This window comes from Panthera tigris, chromosome C1 (genome assembly GCF_018350195.1).
Source record: "Panthera tigris isolate Pti1 chromosome C1, P.tigris_Pti1_mat1.1, whole genome shotgun sequence".
Classification (NCBI taxonomy): domain Eukaryota; kingdom Metazoa; phylum Chordata; class Mammalia; order Carnivora; family Felidae; genus Panthera; species Panthera tigris.
Window position 1 is genome coordinate 622,350 of NC_056667.1, and position 19,627 is coordinate 641,976.

The following is a 19,627-nucleotide window of genomic DNA, read 5'->3' on the forward strand; positions in this document are numbered from 1 at the left end:
TCCTAACAGTGCAGTCCCCAGTGGTCACCGTGCTGACCTTGTGTGTTGGGGGACACGTGTCCGCCCACACTGGCCACCTACAGATGCCCCCCTCTTCGCAGGGCGAGTCTGACACATCCCAAAAAATACGGCCTTTCCTTCCACAACAAGGAAAATGTGATTTAATTCTACAAATTTACAAGCCAAGATAAAAATGAAATGTTGGAAAAGCGAACGAGACGGGCAGTCTGAGATGTGAGGTCAAGATCCGCGGCCACGACGGCCTCCAGCGGCTGTGCTCAGTCAGGGCCAGGCCTCGGTCTGGACCCACATGCTGCCTCTGGCGCCTGCCCTGGTCCCGACTGAGCCTTGCTGGTCGGTACCCGCAGGGCTGGCACGGGCTCTGCGCCGAACCTCAGAACTTGAGGCTGAAGCCGGGCCCCGCGGCCGAGGCCCCCTGGTTTGTGGTGGTGAGGTGGAAGCCTGTCTCCTTCAGGTCGTCGTCGCCCTGGGGAGCAAGCGTCACCGGGGGGCTTCGGCTGGGCTGGCCCCACCTTTGGGGGGGACCCCCACAGCCTCCCCCCCCGCGGCCCTGTCCTCACCAGCTGGCTATAGCCCAGGCCGCCCTCGGGGGGCCGTGGGCTTGTGCCGCGCTTCACTCTCTGCTGCTCACTCTTGGCGGGCCACGTGGGGAACATCGAGGGGTCAATGGGGAGGGGGGTCTCTCGGAAATACTCGTGCTTCAGGCCGTCCTCCGCACTGACCCTCCGCCCGGGGAAGTAGGTCAGGAACCTAGGAGAACAAGAGCACTTGGCACCCACGTGGGGGTGGGGTGGGGTGGGGTGGGGTGGGGTGGGGTGGGGGAGGGGGAGGCCCAGGGCCGGAGGGGCACAGCCTGCAGGTTCACACACTTGTTCATGAGGTCAAAGCCCTGGTCTGAGAGCAGGGCCCCGAAGCGTTTGCGAAGATTATTATAGGGGTACTCAGTGAAGGTCATCTTCTTGACCGCAGGGAGGTCATTGTAGCCAGGCCAGATTTTCTCACTGGGGGTCCCTAGGTCCTGAGAGAGAAAGAGAGAGAGAGAGAGAGTTTTGGAACGGCCACGGCCTGCAGGGAAGGGTCTGGTACAGGTGTCTGCACGTGGCTGGCAGGGCGAGAGCACAGACCCACCTTAAACACTTTGTTGATCTGGTCGATCTCCGACTTCCCGGGGAACAGCGGCTTCTGGGTCAGCAGCTCCCCAAAGATGCAGCCCACCGACCACATGTCCACAGCCGTGGAGTACTCCTGGGGGGCCAGGGGCACGCTCAGGAGGCTGGGGGAGGGCAGCGCGCGCAGGCTGGCCGCCCCCCGCACTCACCTTGGCGCCGAGCAGCAGCTCTGGGGCGCGGTACCACAGGGTCACGACGACCGGGGTGTAGGCCTTCAGGGGGGACCCGTACTCCCTCGCCAGCCCGAAATCCCCCACCTGCGAGGACAGAGGCGGGCTGTGGGCAGGCCCCTGAGGCCCAGGTGCCAGGCCCCGGTGGGGCGGGCCCCGGGGGCTCACCTTGAGGATGCCGGCGTGGCTGAGCAGCAGGTTGGACGTCTTGAGGTCTCGGTGCAAGATCCAGTTGTCGTGCAGATGTTTGACACCGCGCAGCAACTGGATCATCAGGGTCTTCACCTCCCCTACAGGGCAGCGCCTCGGGTCAGCGCCTCGGGTCAGCTCCCCGCCTCGGCGGCAAGCGGGATTCTCAGGGCGCGCTTCTCCCGGGAATGCTCTCAGCTTGGCATGGCCCTCGCGCACGCACGCACGCACACGCACACACACGCACAGAGACCGCACATGTGCGCGCGCGCACACACTCGGATACACGGCGCGGTGGGGTCAGTGCTCCTTCCGCCCCAGGGACACGCTGCCTGCACCCTGGGCAGCCCGAGGGCCGCGTGTTCCGTGTGGGGGACACCAGTCAGAGGGCCCTGTCTGTGGGAGTACATCGGGGCTGTGGGAGACCCTCCCCGCACGGCCCCCGCGGTGCCTGCAGGCCCACCTGGCAAGAAAGGCTGCTTCATGGTCTCCATCAGACTCTTGAGGTCATGCTCCACGTAGTTCATCACGATGTAGATCTTGTCCATGTTGCTGCCCACGACGATCTCCTAGCAAACAGGAGCGGGTCCGTGGGTGCCGTGCTCACCTCCAGGTCCCGCGACTAACTGCTGGCTCCCGGGGCACAGACAGTGGGGACAGCAGGTACCTATAGGTGTGACGACCCTAAGGGGGCCGACATTTTGGGAGGCTAGTGCTCAATTTTTGCACAACACTGGAGCACAGGAATCACAGGGTCCCCTCGGGGCACAGGCCCGGGCTGCCTCACCCTAACGGTGACAATGTTGGGGTGCTGTGCCTTGAGGATGGTGTTGATCTCCCTCAGGGATGTGATTGGAAAGCCCTCCTTCTCCTTCTCCATCTTTAGCCGCTTCAGAGCCACAATTTCATCTGAAAACAGTTCGAAGATGGGCTGAGAAAGCACACATTTCGTTGGGATTCAGGGAGCGTTTCTTATTTGGCACTGGGAAGCCTTGTTGTAAGTGGGAAGCCCCGTGTTACATCAGCACCAAGAAAACAAGCCCAAACCTGTGGCCCAACAGACGCACGAGGCAGATTTCCACGCTAACTTTTGTCCAAACAGCTAAGGAGAATTTTCCTATTTATCTCTATATCCCTACTGTGATTTGCCAGGAGACACAGCAAACCTCAACATCCCAGGACAGACACAATCACCGGGGTCTGAGGCTCTCAGGTGGCCTCCCTGACCTTCCAAGACCCAGCTGCAGGCGCTGGGGAAGCTGCCAGTCCGGCTCACACACCTGCTCAGGTGCTATCGCTCAAAGCACACGACACACTCCGTCCCAGAACGGAGGCACCTGCTGTCACAAGTAAGCGGCAGAGCCTCACGGTCCGACTGACCTCGGGCCTCCACAGGTACCAAGGAGTCCACTGCTCAGGGGCCCATGAGTCACTAGCTGGTGCTGGCCAGGTAAAGCGAGGCCACAGCCGGGCACCCGGGGAGACGAGACTCCTAGGAGAGTAGGAACTGTGCGTTCAAGGACCTTGACACCGAGGGTGCCGAGGGCCAGGATGGCCTGGGCTCGATCTCAGTCCCTGCGAGCTGGCTGTGGCCCGGGCAGGACACCCGGCCTCCCTCCTAGAGCCCAGCCCGCACGTGGGCCCAAGAGGCTGCGGACAGCAAACCCTCCGGGCCGGGCTCGAGATGGTGCAACGGGTACACCCACGGACAACGCTCTTCAGCACAAGTCCCTTCCTGCACAGGGACGGGCTCTCTGCGCCATCTGGTTCCTGCCCGTCTCCCCTTCTCCCTTTGGGGGACCACTCGGCACCGCACCCACCTGTTTTCTTGTCCTTTGCTCTGTACACCACCCCGTACGTGCCTTCTTCAATCCTGTTGAGGCACTGGAACTCCTCCACGCTCCGACAGCCCTGGAAGGAAGCCTGCCGTGAGGACCCAGCGGCCACGGCCGCACACACACCCGAATCAGGCCAGTGCAGCAAACCCTGCCCAGGGGTCTCCAGAGGGCGCCGAACGTATCTGGTGGCGGAGCCAGGAGCAGCCCTCTTCTCCGGTTTCTTCGGTGACCACGGGCTCCTCAATTACGGAATAAAACTAACGTGGAAAAGAGCTGGTCCTGGACGCATCCCTCTGAGCCAGGCCTGGCCTGTCTGCCCGGCGCTAAGAGAACACTGAGGACAGGAGCGCCCCCTGCACCACACCACCAAGGCCCTGGCACCTTCCCTCACTGCATACGTGACCCTGGTGACCCACACCCCGGGGACCCAGCTCCTGCTCTCAGCCACCATCCTGTTCGTAATCAGCAGAACCAACCCCGGCATGGGGAGGACGCCTGACCTGCAGGGCAGGGAGGTACTTGGGCAGCTCCTGTTTGAGTTCAATGGGTGACAAGGCGGGAGAGTCGGGCACGAAGTCCCCTTCGGTCAAGGCGCTGCTCTGCGGAGTGCCCTCACCGGCTTCTTCCTCCCCTTCCTCACTGTCTCCGGAGTCTCGGTCAAATCGGGACTCTGGAACTTCAAAAGTTAAACCCAATTATGGAACCAAAATAAGCAACCGTCATCACCCCTCTCCTGTTCTGGGGTGGGGGTGGGGGGACACCGAGTGCACGCAAGAGCCACACGAGAATGACCCCAGGATGCTGTGCACAGGCGTGTGTCCCACCGTCCTGGACAGAGGGCACTGGGGTCTGGGGGCTTGCCAGCTCAGCCACATGCACTGTGAGCCCCTGGCCGGAGACCGAGCTCAAAGGCGGCACACCCAGAGCTCCCGTCAGGCCTTGAGGGCAAGGCCTTGCTGGCGTCTACAGAATGGCGATGGGCCTTGTGGTTGGACCTGAGCTAAGAGGCCGGGCCCCGGCTGGTGCTTCCCAGCCACCTGCAGTGTCTAAGCCACGGTGACGCTCACGAGGACGCTCAGTCAGGACTGTCCCCAGTAAGGGATGCTGGCCCCTCACGGTCGCAAGTGGCCGGTGGGGGGAGGGGGGAGGGGGGGGAGCGGGGGTGGTGGTGCTCAGGGAACCGGGTCTCTCAGTGACTCAGCTGTCTGTGTCTCTGGGGTGGGGTGACCCCGGAGGAAGCCCGAGGTGCCAGCTCTACAAAGGGCCACAGCACGCAGGAAAAGACCGAGCCGCGGGGATGCCTCTCACCAACGAGGACGTGGTTCTCATTCTCGCGCTCCCCATCCTCACTCATTTCGTCTTCGCTCACTTCCTCTGCAAGAGACAGCAGGCGTCTGCTCAGATCTGCGGGGCTGCTGGCCCTGCGCTGACTTGGGGTCTGCCTCTTTCTAGGGCTCTTCAGACCCTCCGCCAGCACAAGCGAGGGTCTGCTTTAGCTAACAGAGAGCAAGAACCGCCGTAAACGATCAGTTCTGGGGTCTCACGTGGAGTCCCAGGTAGCAAGGCACCGTCCACTTGGAGACGTTTTCAAACCGAGACTTCCCGTGACCTCTGCGGTCTGTGGAGTCCAGCAAACTAAACCGTCGCGCCCGGCGCCCTCCTCACCAGCCGACTGTCCAGACGCGTCCTCGGAGTTGCTCCCCGTCTCCTCCTCCTCCTCCTCCTCCTCCTCCTCCGATTCTTCACTGCTGCTGCCCTCCTCTTCCTCCTCCTCCTCCTCCTCCTCCTCCTCCTCTTCCTCCTCCTCCGAGCCCGACCCTGATTCCGCTTCAGAAGAAAACGGCCGGGAGTGACCGCAGGCAGGCACCGCAGGCAGCGGTGACCTCACGGCGGCGGGGCCCGCACTCACCCGACGAGGACTCGGCTGAGCTGGTTTTGCGCTCGCTGTCGCTGACGTCTTGCAGGTCGGACAGCAGGTCTCGCTCTTCTACCTTCTCTTCTTTCACTTGTGACACAGACCATCAAAAGTGAACGCGTTTACCATCAACGGGATCACGCGGTATCTTCCACACAGAGATAAGCTGCAGCGTGTAGGATAAACCCTCATCCACACTCAGCTGGAAAACAGCTCTCAAAGACCCGTAACAAAGATTTCCGCTGAGAAAGACAAACGTGCTCCGCACAAATGCTAAAGTCCTGCCAGGTGACACGGAAGTACTTTAGCATACCGTATCGTCGTGCAAAAAACAGTTTTTGCCCGCAAAAAACTGTCAGCAAAGAACCGCGCCACGCTGGCCCCCAGGCAGGCGCCGCGGGCCCTCACCTGGTTTCCGGCCGTCTGTCAGCTCAAACCGCTCTCGCGGCGGCCGCAGCGGACTGCGACTCCAGTGGCTCGCTTTGACCTTGTCGCCATAGTCCTCCCTCATGGTCCGGTGATGTGCAGACACTGGGGCACAGAACACAGCAGGAGGCAGCGCTGGCGGCAGCCTCTCTCTGGCAGGGCCCCACCTCGCTCAGAGGTGGTCCTCACCCGCACCCCTGCTGATGACAACCCACTACACCTGCTGACAGCTCTGTGGCCACAGAGGCGTGGAAGCCGAGAGACGTCCCGGAGGACCCACGTAGGCCTTCCAGACTCTCTACTGCCGGAAAAGAAGGGGCCACGACCCACCTCTCCAAGCCTGTGCCTAAACAGCAGCGGGCGGCAGCCGTGTGTTGCCCTGACGGCTGTCCAGCACCAGGCCCGGGTGCGCCCCGGCCGCACACCCTCACCTCAGGCCTGAAGCGACCACTGCCTTCTTTGGCAAGGAGCTATGCGGTCAGGCTCAACTCCCGAGCCCCACGGCCTGTTCCCCCTTCACTCAGCCACGGTCCAGAGCACCTCACCCCTCAGTGTCATTTGTGCAGCTCTGGGCTCACCCATGGGAACAACACCCCAACCACAGGGTGCGCCCACGCGCACCTTCCCTTCGGGCCTCGCGCTCCTTGCGCCGCTCCTCGGCGCGCCGCTCCCGTTCCTTCTGTTCCCGCTGTTCCTTTTGCTGTTCACGCATCTTTCGTTCTCGCTCCCGCTTCCTCTCCAGCTGCTCCAGGCGGTCCCTGCAACAAGCACAGGCCAACTCTCTCTCTGCAAACACGAAGTTTTCTTTTCCACCCCAAGTGTTTTTTGCTCAAATTTAGAAACTGCCCACTTAGATTGTTCAAACCATAATGGGCTTTTTATTTATTTTTTTTTAACGTTTATTTTATTTTTGAGACAGAGAGAGACAGAGCATGAACGGGGGAGGGTCAGAGAGAGGGAGACACAGAATCTGAAACAGGCTCCAGGCTCCGAGCGGTCAGCACAGAGCCCGACGCGGGGCTCGAACTCACGGACCGCGAGATCATGACCTGAGCCGAAGTCGGCCGCTTAACCGACTGAGCCACCCAGGCGCCCCATAATGGGCTTTTTAAAAGTAGAACATATACGCGCACACAGCCCAACAGCCGCAACAGAATGTAGCAGAGTACTGGCACGATCAGATATTGCCAATGAGGGATGAGTCCATTGGTTCCAGAAGGCTTCTGTTTCGCAGTCCTACCGAATGTGGATGGCGGTACAATTTAAATCCACCGTTATCACGAAGTTTTCAGGGGCACCGAGGGGTGGAAGAGCCCACCTGGGGAAGGTGGAGAGAAGGACCTAGACTTGGGCCTGAGGCCCTGTCCCACCCTCCTCACTAGATCCTATGGTAGACGGATGCCCAGCCGGGCCCGGTGGGGAGCTAAGCGGGTACGAGTGTGGTACACGAGGGGCAGCGGGGAAAGTTGCTTCATGGAGGGGACAAGACTCATCTGAAGTGCAGGAACTATTAGCGACCACGGTGTGCATGGCTGATGCACCCCAAAGTGGCCAGATGGTAAAAACTGATGAGCAGCGGTTAGTTTTCAAATCCCGATAGGATCAGAATTAAGTCCAAATCTAACCAGAAGAGCTATGACCAAAAAAACCAAAACAAAACCAGAAAAGAGCACGGACAAGGGTGAAAGTGGAACAGGGCCTGTGGTGTGGTCGCTGGTACCGTGCCAGCTTTGGGGCCCATCAGAGGTCACCGCTGTGGAAGGCGTGGATTCTAGGAACTATTCTGTAAATGCTAGAAGTCCAAACTGTTACAAGATAAAAGTTGTAAGTGAACATATAAAATCCAACCACTGAGGGGCAGCTGGGTGGCTCGGTCGGTTAAGCATCCGACTCTTTCAGCTCAGATCGTGGTCTCGGGATTTGTGAGTGTGAACCCTGACGGTGCAGAGCCTGCTTGGGATTCTCTCTCCCTCTCTCTGCCCCTCCCCTGCTCATACCTCCGTCTCTCTCAAAATAAAAACTTAAAAAAAATAAATCCAACCAGTGAATTCAGTTTTTCGTAAATTTACAAAATTGTCCAACTATCACCATAAGCCCGTTTTAAAACATTCCCATCTCGTGCCCATCCGTGGTCAGCTCCTGGCCATCGCCCCCCATCTGCTTCCTGTCAGAGCAGGACTCTCGGGACATTTCTTCTGCTTCTTTCTCCTGCTCTTGGGGTAGCAGCTCAAGTTGCTGACTTGACAACTTCCTCTTCTGGTGTCAGTGCTTAAAACAGCTCCTTCTGGGCCCAGCTTTTTGTGCACCCCTACCTTTTGGCACGTTGCTTTTGTTTTCCCTCAATTCAAAATATTTTCTATTTTTCCTTTGAATTTCTTCTTTGGGCCACAGGTTAATCAGAAACGGAAGAGCTTTGCGGCGTGGCAGTATCCTAGCCAACGAGGTTCATCTGAGGTGCGATTATTGCCGTATGAAAACTTTTCTCAGAAACGGGTGGTTGGATTTCCCAACATTTTAAGGATTTCCCCAGGTTTCTTTCTGTTGATTTCCACTTTCTTTTGTGGAAAGACGGCGTACTTTGTACTACTGCAACTATCTTATGTGTGACACTTGTCGTATGGCCCACATACGATATGCTCGAAATGAGCGTGTCTTCTGTGGCTGTGGGTGGAGTCCTGCACGCAAGCTCAGTCAGACTGAGCTGGTGCAGGGTATTTTCCAAATTTTTTATATCCTCGTTTCCTCTCGTTCTATTAACAACTAGAGTGGGGTACCGAAACTTCCAACTATAATTGAGGAACTGCCTATTTCTTCTTTCAACTGTCAGGTTATTGCAGCCCAGATTTCTGGACTCTGCCGTCAGACTCATACACGTTTACCGCGGTCACGTGTTCCCGACGTATGTCCCTTCCTGTGGTTGTGAAGCCCGGTCTCGGTGCTGGCCTCACGTCCGGCCTGGCGCTGAGCCACTCGCGCGCTGTGGCTGCTGTGTACGTGCTGCACCTTCTTCCATGTGTTTAATTTCATGCTTTTTTGTTTTCCGAACATATACAAAATCCCTTTTATTTTGCTCATTTGGAAATCACTCTATGTTTATTTCTGGTACACTTAATTCATTCAAAGCTGAACATTTCTAAGGACTAAATTATTTGAGTGTTATATAATTATGTGGTATAAAATGCGCATATAGACCAGTGCATAGAATGTGCTTTTAAAAAATTGTACTCAGAAAGATACCGATTACTGTACATACTGACAAGTAGCTGTATTTAAAAATGAACGTCTGGGGCACCTGGGTGGCTCAGTTTGGCTAAACCTCTGACTTCAGCTCAGGTCATGATCTCATGGTTTGTGAGTTTGAGCCCCGCGTTGGGCTCTGTGCCGACGGCTCAGAGCCTGGAGCCTGCTCCGGATCCCGGGTCTCCTTCTCTCTCTGCCCCTTCCCTGCTCACGCTCAGTCTCTCTCTCTCAAAAATGAATAAACATTAAAAAATAAAATTAAAAATGAACTTTTGCCCAGGCTGGCACCATGTTTCAATGGTCTCCCCTTGGCCTCCAACCCAAAGGAGTGTGGTTTCCAGACATAATGTAACCGATACTTTTACATGAAATCAACGGAAAGTCTTTGGTGTTCAAATAAGTACCGTAAAAAGAAAAACCTCTCATCAAGTATATTTTCTCAGCTTGGCTTAATGCCGGAGAAATCAGAAAATCGTAAAGACTGGACAAAACAAGCCCAGGTTACCATCAAGGTCTACTGGAACCTTGCAGGTGAGAGCAAAAAGAGTTTCAACCGCCATGTTTTCCACTCTGCTAGGACTGTGCTAGATTATTCCAGGATGCTAATTCAACACTGAGGACCTGCGAGGGTAGGAGAAGAACGGGGGAGGCGGGAGAATGAATGGAGACTTAGGAAAAAAAATAGGGTGGTTCGGGAACTGGGAGAATTGAAAAATCACACCTTTCAGTCTCCACATTTCTGCTTTTTGTTCAGTATATGAGCAGAAACCATCTGGAAGGAAGGAAGATTATGACTATCTGTAAACTGACAGAGAAATGCTTATGATAACAAGTGGTGATGTATGCAGTTCTTGGCTGTTCACATCAGCAACGGATGAGGAAAACTAGAAATTCTTGATATGTTTGTCTCAAGAGGTAGTGACGTGGCTACGGGCAGCACGAATTCAAGCTGAAGTTCAGGGCAGGTGCTGCCAGGAGTTTACACTGCAGAAAAGTAAAACTGCTTTGGATTCAGCCTCGTCCCCCCGGCTTCTCTTCCAGGATCATCAGGGTCAAGCTATGCTATGACACAAGGCGACAATGTCCATGGGAAAACAGGCTTTGAGCAGGATGCCCCTTTCCCAGTTACAGTCCAGTTCCCGGGTAAAGCTGTCCCAATAAATGACGAAGCCCAACCCAAACCTATTCCAGTACGTCCAGACCTGGTCAGTCATGTAGGTGGGCACGGTGGCTACATTCATCACCAAATGAGGCCCCGCTTTCAATCCGGTGAATTATGTACCCTTCCACAGCAACTGGAACTCGTAAAGTTTGGGGTTTTGTCACAACCCTCTGCACGGAGCTGCTCTTGATTTAGGAAGGACAGGTTTTTCTCTAGAAGGCCTCTCAGTAGGACTTCATGCTCATGACCAAGGGCATGTCTGATGCAGTCAACCAGTGGTCCGTAACAGCAGTTGTTTATAGTGTGCTGACACAGGGGTATAGCTCAGGGGTAGAGCATTTGACTGCACGGTGCACGGACAGCCCTGATTTGCTAGAACTCCATCTGGAATCTGAGAAGGGTCCTGTAGCATAGTATTTGTAACAGACTTGGAGGGTGGAATTTCCTCATGCTCTTGTAGAAACCTCTCCAGTATAATCCGAGCCATTAATGAGGGTGCACAGTCCACCTCATTGGCTAGCTCTTCTCCCCACTCCATTCAGGTACCTGGGGAACCTCTGCCTCAGTGTTCTGGCAGGCGGCACAGACACCAGGCACTGAGCTGTCTCGTCAGTACTGGGCTTTGGTCGGTCAGTACCACGTTGGGCCGGGGACTGGGAGGTGGCACAGGCAAGGGAAAAACACCCTGGGCTCAGCCTTGGTGTCAGGAGCCGAAGGGTGGGCACACAGTGGCACAGCGTGAGCTCCTAGTCTGTTTTGGCTTGCTCCCACACCCTCTTTACCACTAGCTATGCAGACCAGGCTTCACACGGCAGCTCCCCATACGTTTACTTTCGACCTATTTTTGTCCTGGTCTCTAATGTGTTCTCCTTACAGACAACAAAATAGATCAAGCTTTGCTATCAAAGAACCTCTCCTTTGGGCACAGAAACCACTTCACATTTCATGTAATTATGGATTTGGCTGGATTTACTTTCATTGTTGTTCTTGGTTTTTCTTTTATAGGTCTTCCTTTTGGGTCCTGTTTCTTAGTTTTTGACTGTCTGTGTGTGTATGTATATAATGTTTATTTGAGACAGATGGGGGGGGGAGGGAAAGGGATAGAGGGGAAGAGTGCGGGGGAGGGGCAGAGAGTGAGAGAGAGAGGGGGGTGAGGGAGAGAGAATCCCATGAACCATGAGATCACCACCTGAGCTGAAAGCAAGAGTCTGATGCTTAACTGACTGAGCTGTCCAGACGCCCCTCTGTGTTTGGTATAAATAAATATTTTAGTATATAATTTTAATTCTTGTTTGCACTATTTCGTTAAAGTTATTTTTTTAGAGGTTGTTTCAGTGATGGCAGCATGCATCTTATCAAATTACACTAACTTCATTCCACTGGACATAGGTCTGCTCTGCCACAGCCACAGCCCTCCCTTCTCAACCCTGTGCACTCTACACATGCTATGTATCACACAACACGGTATCTTAATAACTACTGTTTTATGCAATCGTGTCTCACAGAAGCTGAGAAGACATGAAATGAAACATACATAAGTTATCTTACGTTAACCTACACTTTTACCATTTCTAAAGCTTGTCTTTTCTTCCTGTGAATTCTATACCTTCTGGTGTCATTTCCATTCAACCTGAAGATCTTGAGTGTTTTTTAATTAATTTATTTATTTTTGAGAGAGAGACAGACAGTGAGCGGTGTAAGGCAGAAAAAGAGGGAGACACAGAATGTGAAGCAGGCTCCAGGCTCTGAGCTCTCAGCACAGAGCCCGATGTAGGGCTCGAACTCACGGACCGTGAGATCATGACCTGAGCCAAAGCTGGATGCTTAACCGACTGAGCCACCCAGACGTCTGCCCTTGAGTATTTAAGGCAGGTATTACTAACAATGAATTCCACCAGTTTGTTATGTCTCCTCACTTTTGAACAACAGTTTTGCTGCACAGATTTCCTGGTTGACAGGTTTTCTTTCAGCAGTGTGACTACGCCATTCCACTGCCTTCTGACCTCCGCTGTTTTTCTTTTTTTTTTTTAATTTTTGTTTTAATGTTTATTTTTGAGAAAGAGAGAAAGAGAGAAAGAGAGAGAGAACGAACAAGCAAGGGAGAGGCAGAGAGAGAGGGAGACACAGAATCCAAAGCAGGCTCCAGGCTCCACGCTGTCAGTACTGAGCCCAACAACGCAGGGCTCAAACCCACAGGCCATGAGATCATGACCTGAGTTGAAGTCGAACGCTTAACCGACTGAGCCACCCAGGCGCGCCTGGCCTCCATTGTTTCTAATGAGAAGTCAGCCACCAGTCATACCTTCTATGTAGATTTTTTTTCTCTTGCTGCCTTCAAAATCTATTCTTTGGCTTTCACCAGTTTGACTACGATGTGCCTTTGTATTTACCCTGCTTGGGGTACACTGAACTTCTTGGATATGCAGATAACTGTTTTCCATCAGATTGGGGAAGATTTCAGCCATTATTTAAAAAGACATCTTTGTGCCGCATCACTCTTCTCTCCTGGTATTGCGAGTTACATGGTGTTGGTGAAACAGGCGCTGTGCCACAGATCTCGGAGGCTCTAGTTCTCTTCCTCTGACTGTCTGTTCTGAAGAAAGCATAATTTCTATTGCTTTGTTTCAAGTTCCTTGATAATCTGGAACACTTGGTTTCTACTGATGCTTATCTTCCTTAACAGGAAGTCCTACTTTCCTATTTCTTTTACATCTCAAGACGTCCTGTTGAGAATTGGACATTTCAAATAACATACGGTAGCAATTGAGGATTCTCATTTTTCCTCTCACCTGTTGCTGTTTGTTTGGTAACCTGCTCCGCTAACTCTGTCAACTCTGTCTGCCAAAAAGAGTGCGGCCACTGCTGGTTTTTTCCCTTCGTTTCTTTTTGTTTTCAAGCTTGGCTTCCTTGGGATCAACACTGTGTCCGCACAGCTGTGCCGTCAGCCCATCCTAAACGGTCAGCACTGGGCTCGGCAAACACGGGGGTTTCACGTGCTAGCAGCGAACCTGGACACACAGCTCTGCTCACCCCGTGACCTTTTACCTTAGGAATCAGCTCCCCCCCATACCTCCTCCTCACGAGAACAAAGGCTCTCGTCACACTTTCTTCGGTGCCCGTGTCATTCGGCCTGCTGGGAACGCAGGCACCATCTACCCCTCCTACTTCTCCGTTCCGTGTAGCAGGCCGGTACCAAGCTTTCTCTGGAAACACCTCAATACACAGAGATGGCCCCAGTAGTCACAACTAGCCCGGATGAACAGATCTGGAGCTACACAGATGTCTTCTCCTGGGAATCTGAGCCCACAGAGATGTACTTGGAGACTAATGTCGAAGAGTCTGGTGCCTCAGCTCCAAAGCTATTACAAGGCCTTTGGGATTTCCATTTTGTCTGAAAGAACCACAGTCTATTTCTGCTGTGACCTAGAGAACCCTAAGCAATAGATTTCCTTAGTCTTCCTCGCTTAGACCACCTGGAAGAGACCTCGGTACAGAGCAGGCACTCAAAAAATACTTGCCCAGTGACCAATGAACCGTCCTAGAACAGATTTCTCTTGGGCGCTGTGTGGGAATTTCTACACGTGCCCTGGGCTGAATCTGAGAGGGCCCTCCTCCCCCGTCCCCGGCGTCAGCTGACAGATGAAGATCGTCTCTCCCTGCGCGACCACCACCCTTTCCCTCTCCACTGCTATGTTTTTGGCCCCAAACTGCACTCCTTGTGTCTGAATTCCTTTGTCAGACTTCCAGCTCCCACCAGAAATGCCCCTTCCAACTGGCCCAAATCACACTCTTACACAGGGTCTCAAGCAACTGCTGGAATGGCCTGGCTCCCGAGTACCTCCCCCACCAGCCTTCGCCTGGAGGAAACCGACACACGGATTTCCATTCCCTTCACGATCTTCTCTGAGGAAGACTCACACCCATGTCTGTCTTCAAGATGCAGTAAAGACTTAATCTCTTCAGTCAGCACCACCCCATCCACCCCATGTTTACCGTGCCAGGACCGTGGACTCACAAACCACTTCTGCCCCACATCTCTGTTATACTGCCGGGTTCTCGTGTGTGCACCAAAATGGCGGTCTCCATCGCCGCTCTGATGGGGTGTTGGCTACCAGCAATGCTCAGTTTCAGGCTCCTTCGCAGACTGCACTCACTCACCTCTCCCTCCTGGAATGCTCCCGGGCCATCTCCCTTCTCTTCTGCCTCTCCCACTCTCTGCGAGCCTTGTCTTGCTCCTCCCGGTGTCGCTTCCGGCGCTCGTGTTCTCTCTCTTTTTCCTTCGCCCTAGCATGCTTCCCTAAGAGGAGAGAGAATGTCACGCAAAGGGGCCCGACACCCAAAACTTAATTTAAAAATATTGAAGGGGCGCCTGGGTGGCTCAGTCAGTTAAGTGTCTGACAAGGGAATGATCTCACGGTTCATGAATCTGAACCCCACGTTGGGGTTCTCTGCTGTCAGCGCAGAGCCTGCTTTAGATCCTCTGCCCCCTCTTTCTGCCCCGCCCCTGCTTGTGCGTGCTCTCTCTCAAAAAGTAAGTTAAAAGATTAAAAAAAAATTTCAGGGGTGGCCTGGGTAGCTCAGTCAGTTAAGCGCCTGACTTCGGCTCAGGTCATGATCTCAACAGTTTGTGAGTTCGAGCCCCGTGTCGGGCTGTGTGCTGACAGCTCAGAGCCTGGAGCCTGCTTCAGATTCTGGGTTTACCTCTCTCTCTGCCCCTCCCCCGCTCACACCCTGTCTCTCTAAAATATAAACATTAAAAAAAAAATTAAAAACTTTTTTTCAAAGAAAATACTCAGTGAAGAAGAAAACATTTAATTAATGACTTCGGAGAAACAATCACTTTATGTTAAAAAAACAAAAGAAAATCCTATGGAAGTAAGCCTCAAAGTGAGAGAAAAAATAATGTGATTATCACTGAATAGAACTGTAACTTTTGGGACGCCTGGGTGGCTCAGTTGGTTAAGCGTTCGACTTCGGCTCAGGCCATCATCTCGCGGTTTGTGAGTTTGAGCCCCGCATCAGGCTCTGTGCTGACAGCTCAGAGCCTGGAGCCTGTTTCGGATTCTGTGTCTCCCTCTCTCTCACCCCCTCCCCTGCTCACACTCTGTCTCTCTCAAAAGTGAATAAACGTTTAAAAAAAAAAATGTAACTTTCATCTTCTTTCTGTATTAAGCTATGATTAGACTATAATTGATCCTTAAAAACACAATGTTGAATAATTGACCCCCAGCGCAGTCAGAAATCCATGTATAACTTCTGATTCTCTAAAAATTTTACTAAGAGCTTACTGTTAACATAGCCAATTAACACACACTGTGTGTTTTATGTTGCCTACTATACTCTTGCAACCATGTCAGCTAGAAAAACACCTATTATTCAAAATGTAAGGAAGGAACGCCTGGGTGGCTCAGTTGGTTAAGCATCCGACTCATGATTTCGGCTCAGGTCACAACCTCCCAGTTTGTGAGACAGAGCCCTGTGTCAGGCTCCGCACTGACAGCATGGAGCCTGCTTGAGATACTCTCTCCCTCTCTCTCTGCCCATCTCATGCTTGCAAGTGTGCTCTCTCAAAATAAGTAAACTTTAAAAAAAACTGCATAGAAGTACTCTATATTTGTTGAGTTTAGACAATATTACGTTTATGGGGGGCTCAGTCAGTTAAGCGTCTGACTTCTGCTCAGGTCACGATCTCACGATTTCTGAGTTCAAGCCCCGCGACAGGCTTTATGCTGACAGCTCAGGATTTGGATTCTGTGTCTCCCTCTCTCTGCCCCTCCCCCGCTGATGCTCGATCTCTCCTTCAAAAAACAAACATTAATGGGGCGCCTGGGTGGCTCAGTCGGTTAAGTGTCTGACTTCAGCTCAGGTCATGATGTCACAGTTCGTGAGTTTGAGCCCCACATCAGGCTCTGTACTGACAGCTCACGGCCTGGGGCCTGCTTTGGTTTCTGTGTCTCCTTCTCTCTCTGCCCCTCCCCTCCTTGTGCTCTGTCTCTCTCTCTCTCTAAAATAAATAAACGTTAAAAAAAAATTCAAAAAATATTAAAAAAAAAAAAAAAAAGACAATATTACATTTAAACAAACTAACCCAAAACAACGTAACGAGGGAGAAAAAAAAATACCAGGAAGAAAATGAATTAACTACTCAGAATGATCTAGAAAAACGTATGCTTTTGGCTAAGATTTTACTTTCTCTTCTCTTTCAGTTGTGCTCTGGAGGAGACGGTAGAGTATGACACAGGAAACAGACCATACTTGAGCATGATACAAAGAAAAAAACCAATAAATGCTTCAGTACCCCCTTCTGCTGAATGGCTACGATGCCTACGTTTCTCTTTCCTCTTTTCATCTTTCCTGTGATGAGCCTTTTCTTTCCGGGACATTTGCTGGGGTGGTTTGATAGCCAAAGAATCATCTTCCTCTCCTCTGAAATAAGACACAAAGCATCACGTCAGGTAATGGAAGAGCCACGAGGGTGCCGTGGAGCTTCTTCGGCCCGGAAAAACGCAGCGTTCAGAATACAGACAAAGTTGAATCTAGAATCATTTTAAACCTTAACTATGAAATTGAAGCCCAAACTGCTTATAAATACAGACACAGATGAAAAGGGTAAGCGAAAAATCAATGTGTATATGGAATGAAAATGCCTCTCTGAAGAAACTTCAGGGCATGATGCACACGTTCATCACCATGACCATGGTGATAGTTTCACAAGCGTGTACAAACATGTCAGACTGCACACTTTATATACATATGCAGCTTATCGTTTATACATCAATAAAGCCGTTAAAAAAAGTATCACAATTTTAACAGAACCTGATGACCTCAAAAGGTCACTCAACACTTTTCACTGACTATATGACCAAAAAGTTGTGAGAATTCACAATCTATGTGTCCTTGCACCTTAATTTCTGGTTAGGCTGGCTTTAATGATTTGATGACGGATAATTTGGTGATGATGACGGATACGAGAAGGAAGCAAGTGAGGGGATACCGTGGTGCAGGAAGGGGTGTTAGCGTATACGGGCCTCGCTAGGACCACCGCTGCTTACGGGCCTTGCTCGAGCACACTTCAGCACCCTAGTGTGGCTCATCCGTGCAAGATCTGACACAGTAATTTTATCAGTCACTAAAAGCACACACACACAATCATTTAAATGCAATTTGTGAATGCGAATTCACTGGGTTGAAGGATAATTGCCAAGAAGGGAATGTGCACCCATTCAATCTTCTCGCAAGAGGACTCAGGTGCCAACTGGCACCACACAAAGTCCGTCTCAACTGTGAGGTAAACCCAGTCACCGCTTCAAACGTTTTCAGAGGAGCCCCGAGGAGGCTCGGCCAGGACCACAGCTGTGCTGCGGGACCCCGCCTGTCTCCGCGGGGAAGCGCACGTGCCGCTGGATGCCCTTCGTCCTCGTGCACCTTGTCCCCACCTGTCTTCCATGGAGTCCTCTCTTCTGTATGGCGAGTTCCTGATCGTTATCTCCATGCGGTGGTCCCTCAGCTCCCCCTCCTCAAGGGAATCCCGCTTGGAATCCCGGTCATCAGACTGAGAAGCAAGGAGAAAGTCATTTCCTCACAGAGAAAAGTCTTGCTAACGATCTCAAACCTTGCCAATGTCCAAAGTCTCACATACGCTTTGAATGGATCAGTGTTAGGAGGTACAAGAACCTTCCACCCAAATCGTATGACCTTAAAATCACAACTCGCTAGAACCCAGGGCCTCAGGTGAAAAAACTTGAAATCAGCATATTCGACAAGGAACATTAGACTCTATGCCAAGTATGTTAGTTGTTTACATAAGCCAAACTTGAGCCTTACGCCGTGTTTTATACGCCAAATACCCTGGGACACCTCGTCCGTGACTCGGCAATAGCTAACAAAGGTCAGCTGCTAGTAAGAGCGGAAACGAGCACTTCTGCCGACGCTCTCGCCAAGGTACCAAACGTTTCTCTGATTACGTTACTGTGCAAACCAAAGACCCCGCCGAACACGAGTATTAATCCCAGGGCGACTTCCTACTGCACTAGACATACTTGGAAATGGTGCCACGGACACAGAAGCGGTGACATGAGAAAAATTAGTCCCCCTGCACTAATGGATTCAGGTTCAAAGTACTTTATCTCCACGTGGATCCCGCCATCTACACACAGCTTTAGTATGTTATCGATCTGTCTTCAACGAAAACCGAGTATTTGAACGTTTTTGTTAATTTTTAGAAGAGATTTTGCGCTCACCTGCGACATTTGGAAGTACAAAAGAACTTCACCGAAGAAGCGTTGTTCTAATGGAAAAACGAGGGCAAAGAAATTAAATCTCCTTTAAGAAAACCACTTACTTAAAAAACATGGCTTACGTTTTTTAAGCGTTTTATCTCTGCTTTCTCCTCTTGTTCCTTCCGTCGTTTCTTTTCCTGAAGAATTTCATCTAAAGTTTTCACCTTCCAAGAGTCCTTTTCATCACCCATTTGAGTCGAACCGCTGCAAAGAGAAAGAGCTCGAGCCAGGGCAGGACACACGGCAAGTGGGCTTTGGGGCGCTGCGGCTCGCGTCTTCGCGGACGGGGCGGGCCGGGCTCCGAAGAGCGACCGCCTGGATTCAAATCTCTTTGCCGTCATTCCCGGGCAAGGTCCTTCGCCTCAGTTTACCCTTCGGTCACAGACGAGAACACCCCCCCGCAGAACAACACCGGTGGGGAGGGAGCTCATCCGTGGAAAGCTCGCGGCTCAGTGCCGGAGACCCCACGCCCGGGGGTCGCGGTCACCGGATACGACGCGGCCGGGCCGCCCGGCCCCTCAGCCCCCCGGGCGCGGCCGCTACGAGTCGGGGTTCGGGCCCGCAGGGGCGGGCTCCCGGCGTCTGCGCCCGACGCCGCCTCAACCCCCGGCTCCGCGCGGGGCGAGGCGGAACGAGGAGGCGGCAAGCGACGCCCAGGGTCCGCCCGGATCCGAGCGCTCGCCGCCCGGCCCGGCCCTCCGCCACTCACCCCTGCGCCTCCGCCGCCGCCGCCGCCGCCGGTCCCGGAGCCCGAGGAGAAACAGCGCCCGGCGCGCGCCAGCAGCGTCGGCACTTCCTGCGTCGGCGCGGGCTGATGACGCAGGTCGGCGGCGCCCGCCGGCGACTCCGCCCGAGCAGGGAGGGGCCCGGGCGCGCTCACGTCACTTCCGACCCGGGCGCCGCCGCTGCCGGTCCCTCCGAGCGCGGGGCGCGGAGGCCGCCGGTGGTGCCCCGGAGTCTTTGGAGGTTCGCCCGGAATTCTAGAAGGGCGTGTGGCGCGAAGGCGCGCCTCCCGGGGTCCCTCCCGCCCCGCCCCCTTCCGCGGCTTGAAAGGGCCGTGGGAATGTGGTGACCCACGAGCCGCAGCCCAGGGAAGAGAGCGGGAGACCGACATGCGTCCTCGTTAGCCGGGTTTGAAGTGGGAAATGCGGAATGGGACAAATTTGGGCACAAAAAGGGCGAGTGGAATTGAGCTTTCTTTTCCTCCCCAGGACGGTG

At 53.2% G+C, this 19,627-nt stretch overlaps 1 protein-coding gene and 2 pseudogenes across 4 annotated transcripts; 1 reads left to right on the plus strand and 2 right to left on the minus strand.

Annotated features, from left to right (window-relative positions):
* Positions 1 to 144: 144 nt before the first annotated feature.
* On the minus strand, positions 145 to 19,203 carry LOC102949846 (cyclin-dependent kinase 11B). 4 transcript variants are annotated; one of them, XM_042996150.1, is made up of 20 exons: positions 19,119 to 19,203; positions 18,490 to 18,613; positions 17,567 to 17,682; positions 16,429 to 16,556; positions 14,289 to 14,427; positions 6,350 to 6,486; positions 5,711 to 5,833; positions 5,297 to 5,392; positions 5,053 to 5,214; positions 4,696 to 4,761; positions 3,888 to 4,057; positions 3,370 to 3,460; positions 2,337 to 2,458; positions 2,013 to 2,118; positions 1,529 to 1,650; positions 1,340 to 1,447; positions 1,150 to 1,266; positions 891 to 1,039; positions 582 to 771; positions 145 to 487 (listed from the first exon to the last, which is right to left on the minus strand). In XM_042996150.1, the coding sequence occupies exons 2-20, from the start codon at positions 18,598 to 18,600 to the stop codon at positions 395 to 397; spliced, it is 2,346 nt and encodes a 781-aa protein (XP_042852084.1). In that variant the 5' UTR covers positions 18,601 to 18,613; positions 19,119 to 19,203; the 3' UTR covers positions 145 to 394. The 4 variants fall into 4 exon arrangements, with proteins under 4 accessions (XP_042852084.1, XP_042852083.1, XP_042852085.1 ...); XM_042996149.1 differs by having other exon boundaries at positions 3,888 to 4,063; XM_042996151.1 differs by lacking the exon at positions 19,119 to 19,203 and adding an exon at positions 18,371 to 18,417 and having other exon boundaries at positions 3,888 to 4,063; positions 18,574 to 18,613.
* LOC122241602 lies at positions 8,138 to 8,260 on the plus strand (annotated as a pseudogene).
* LOC102949544 lies at positions 9,188 to 10,870 on the minus strand (annotated as a pseudogene).
* Positions 19,204 to 19,627: the final 424 nt, after the last annotated feature.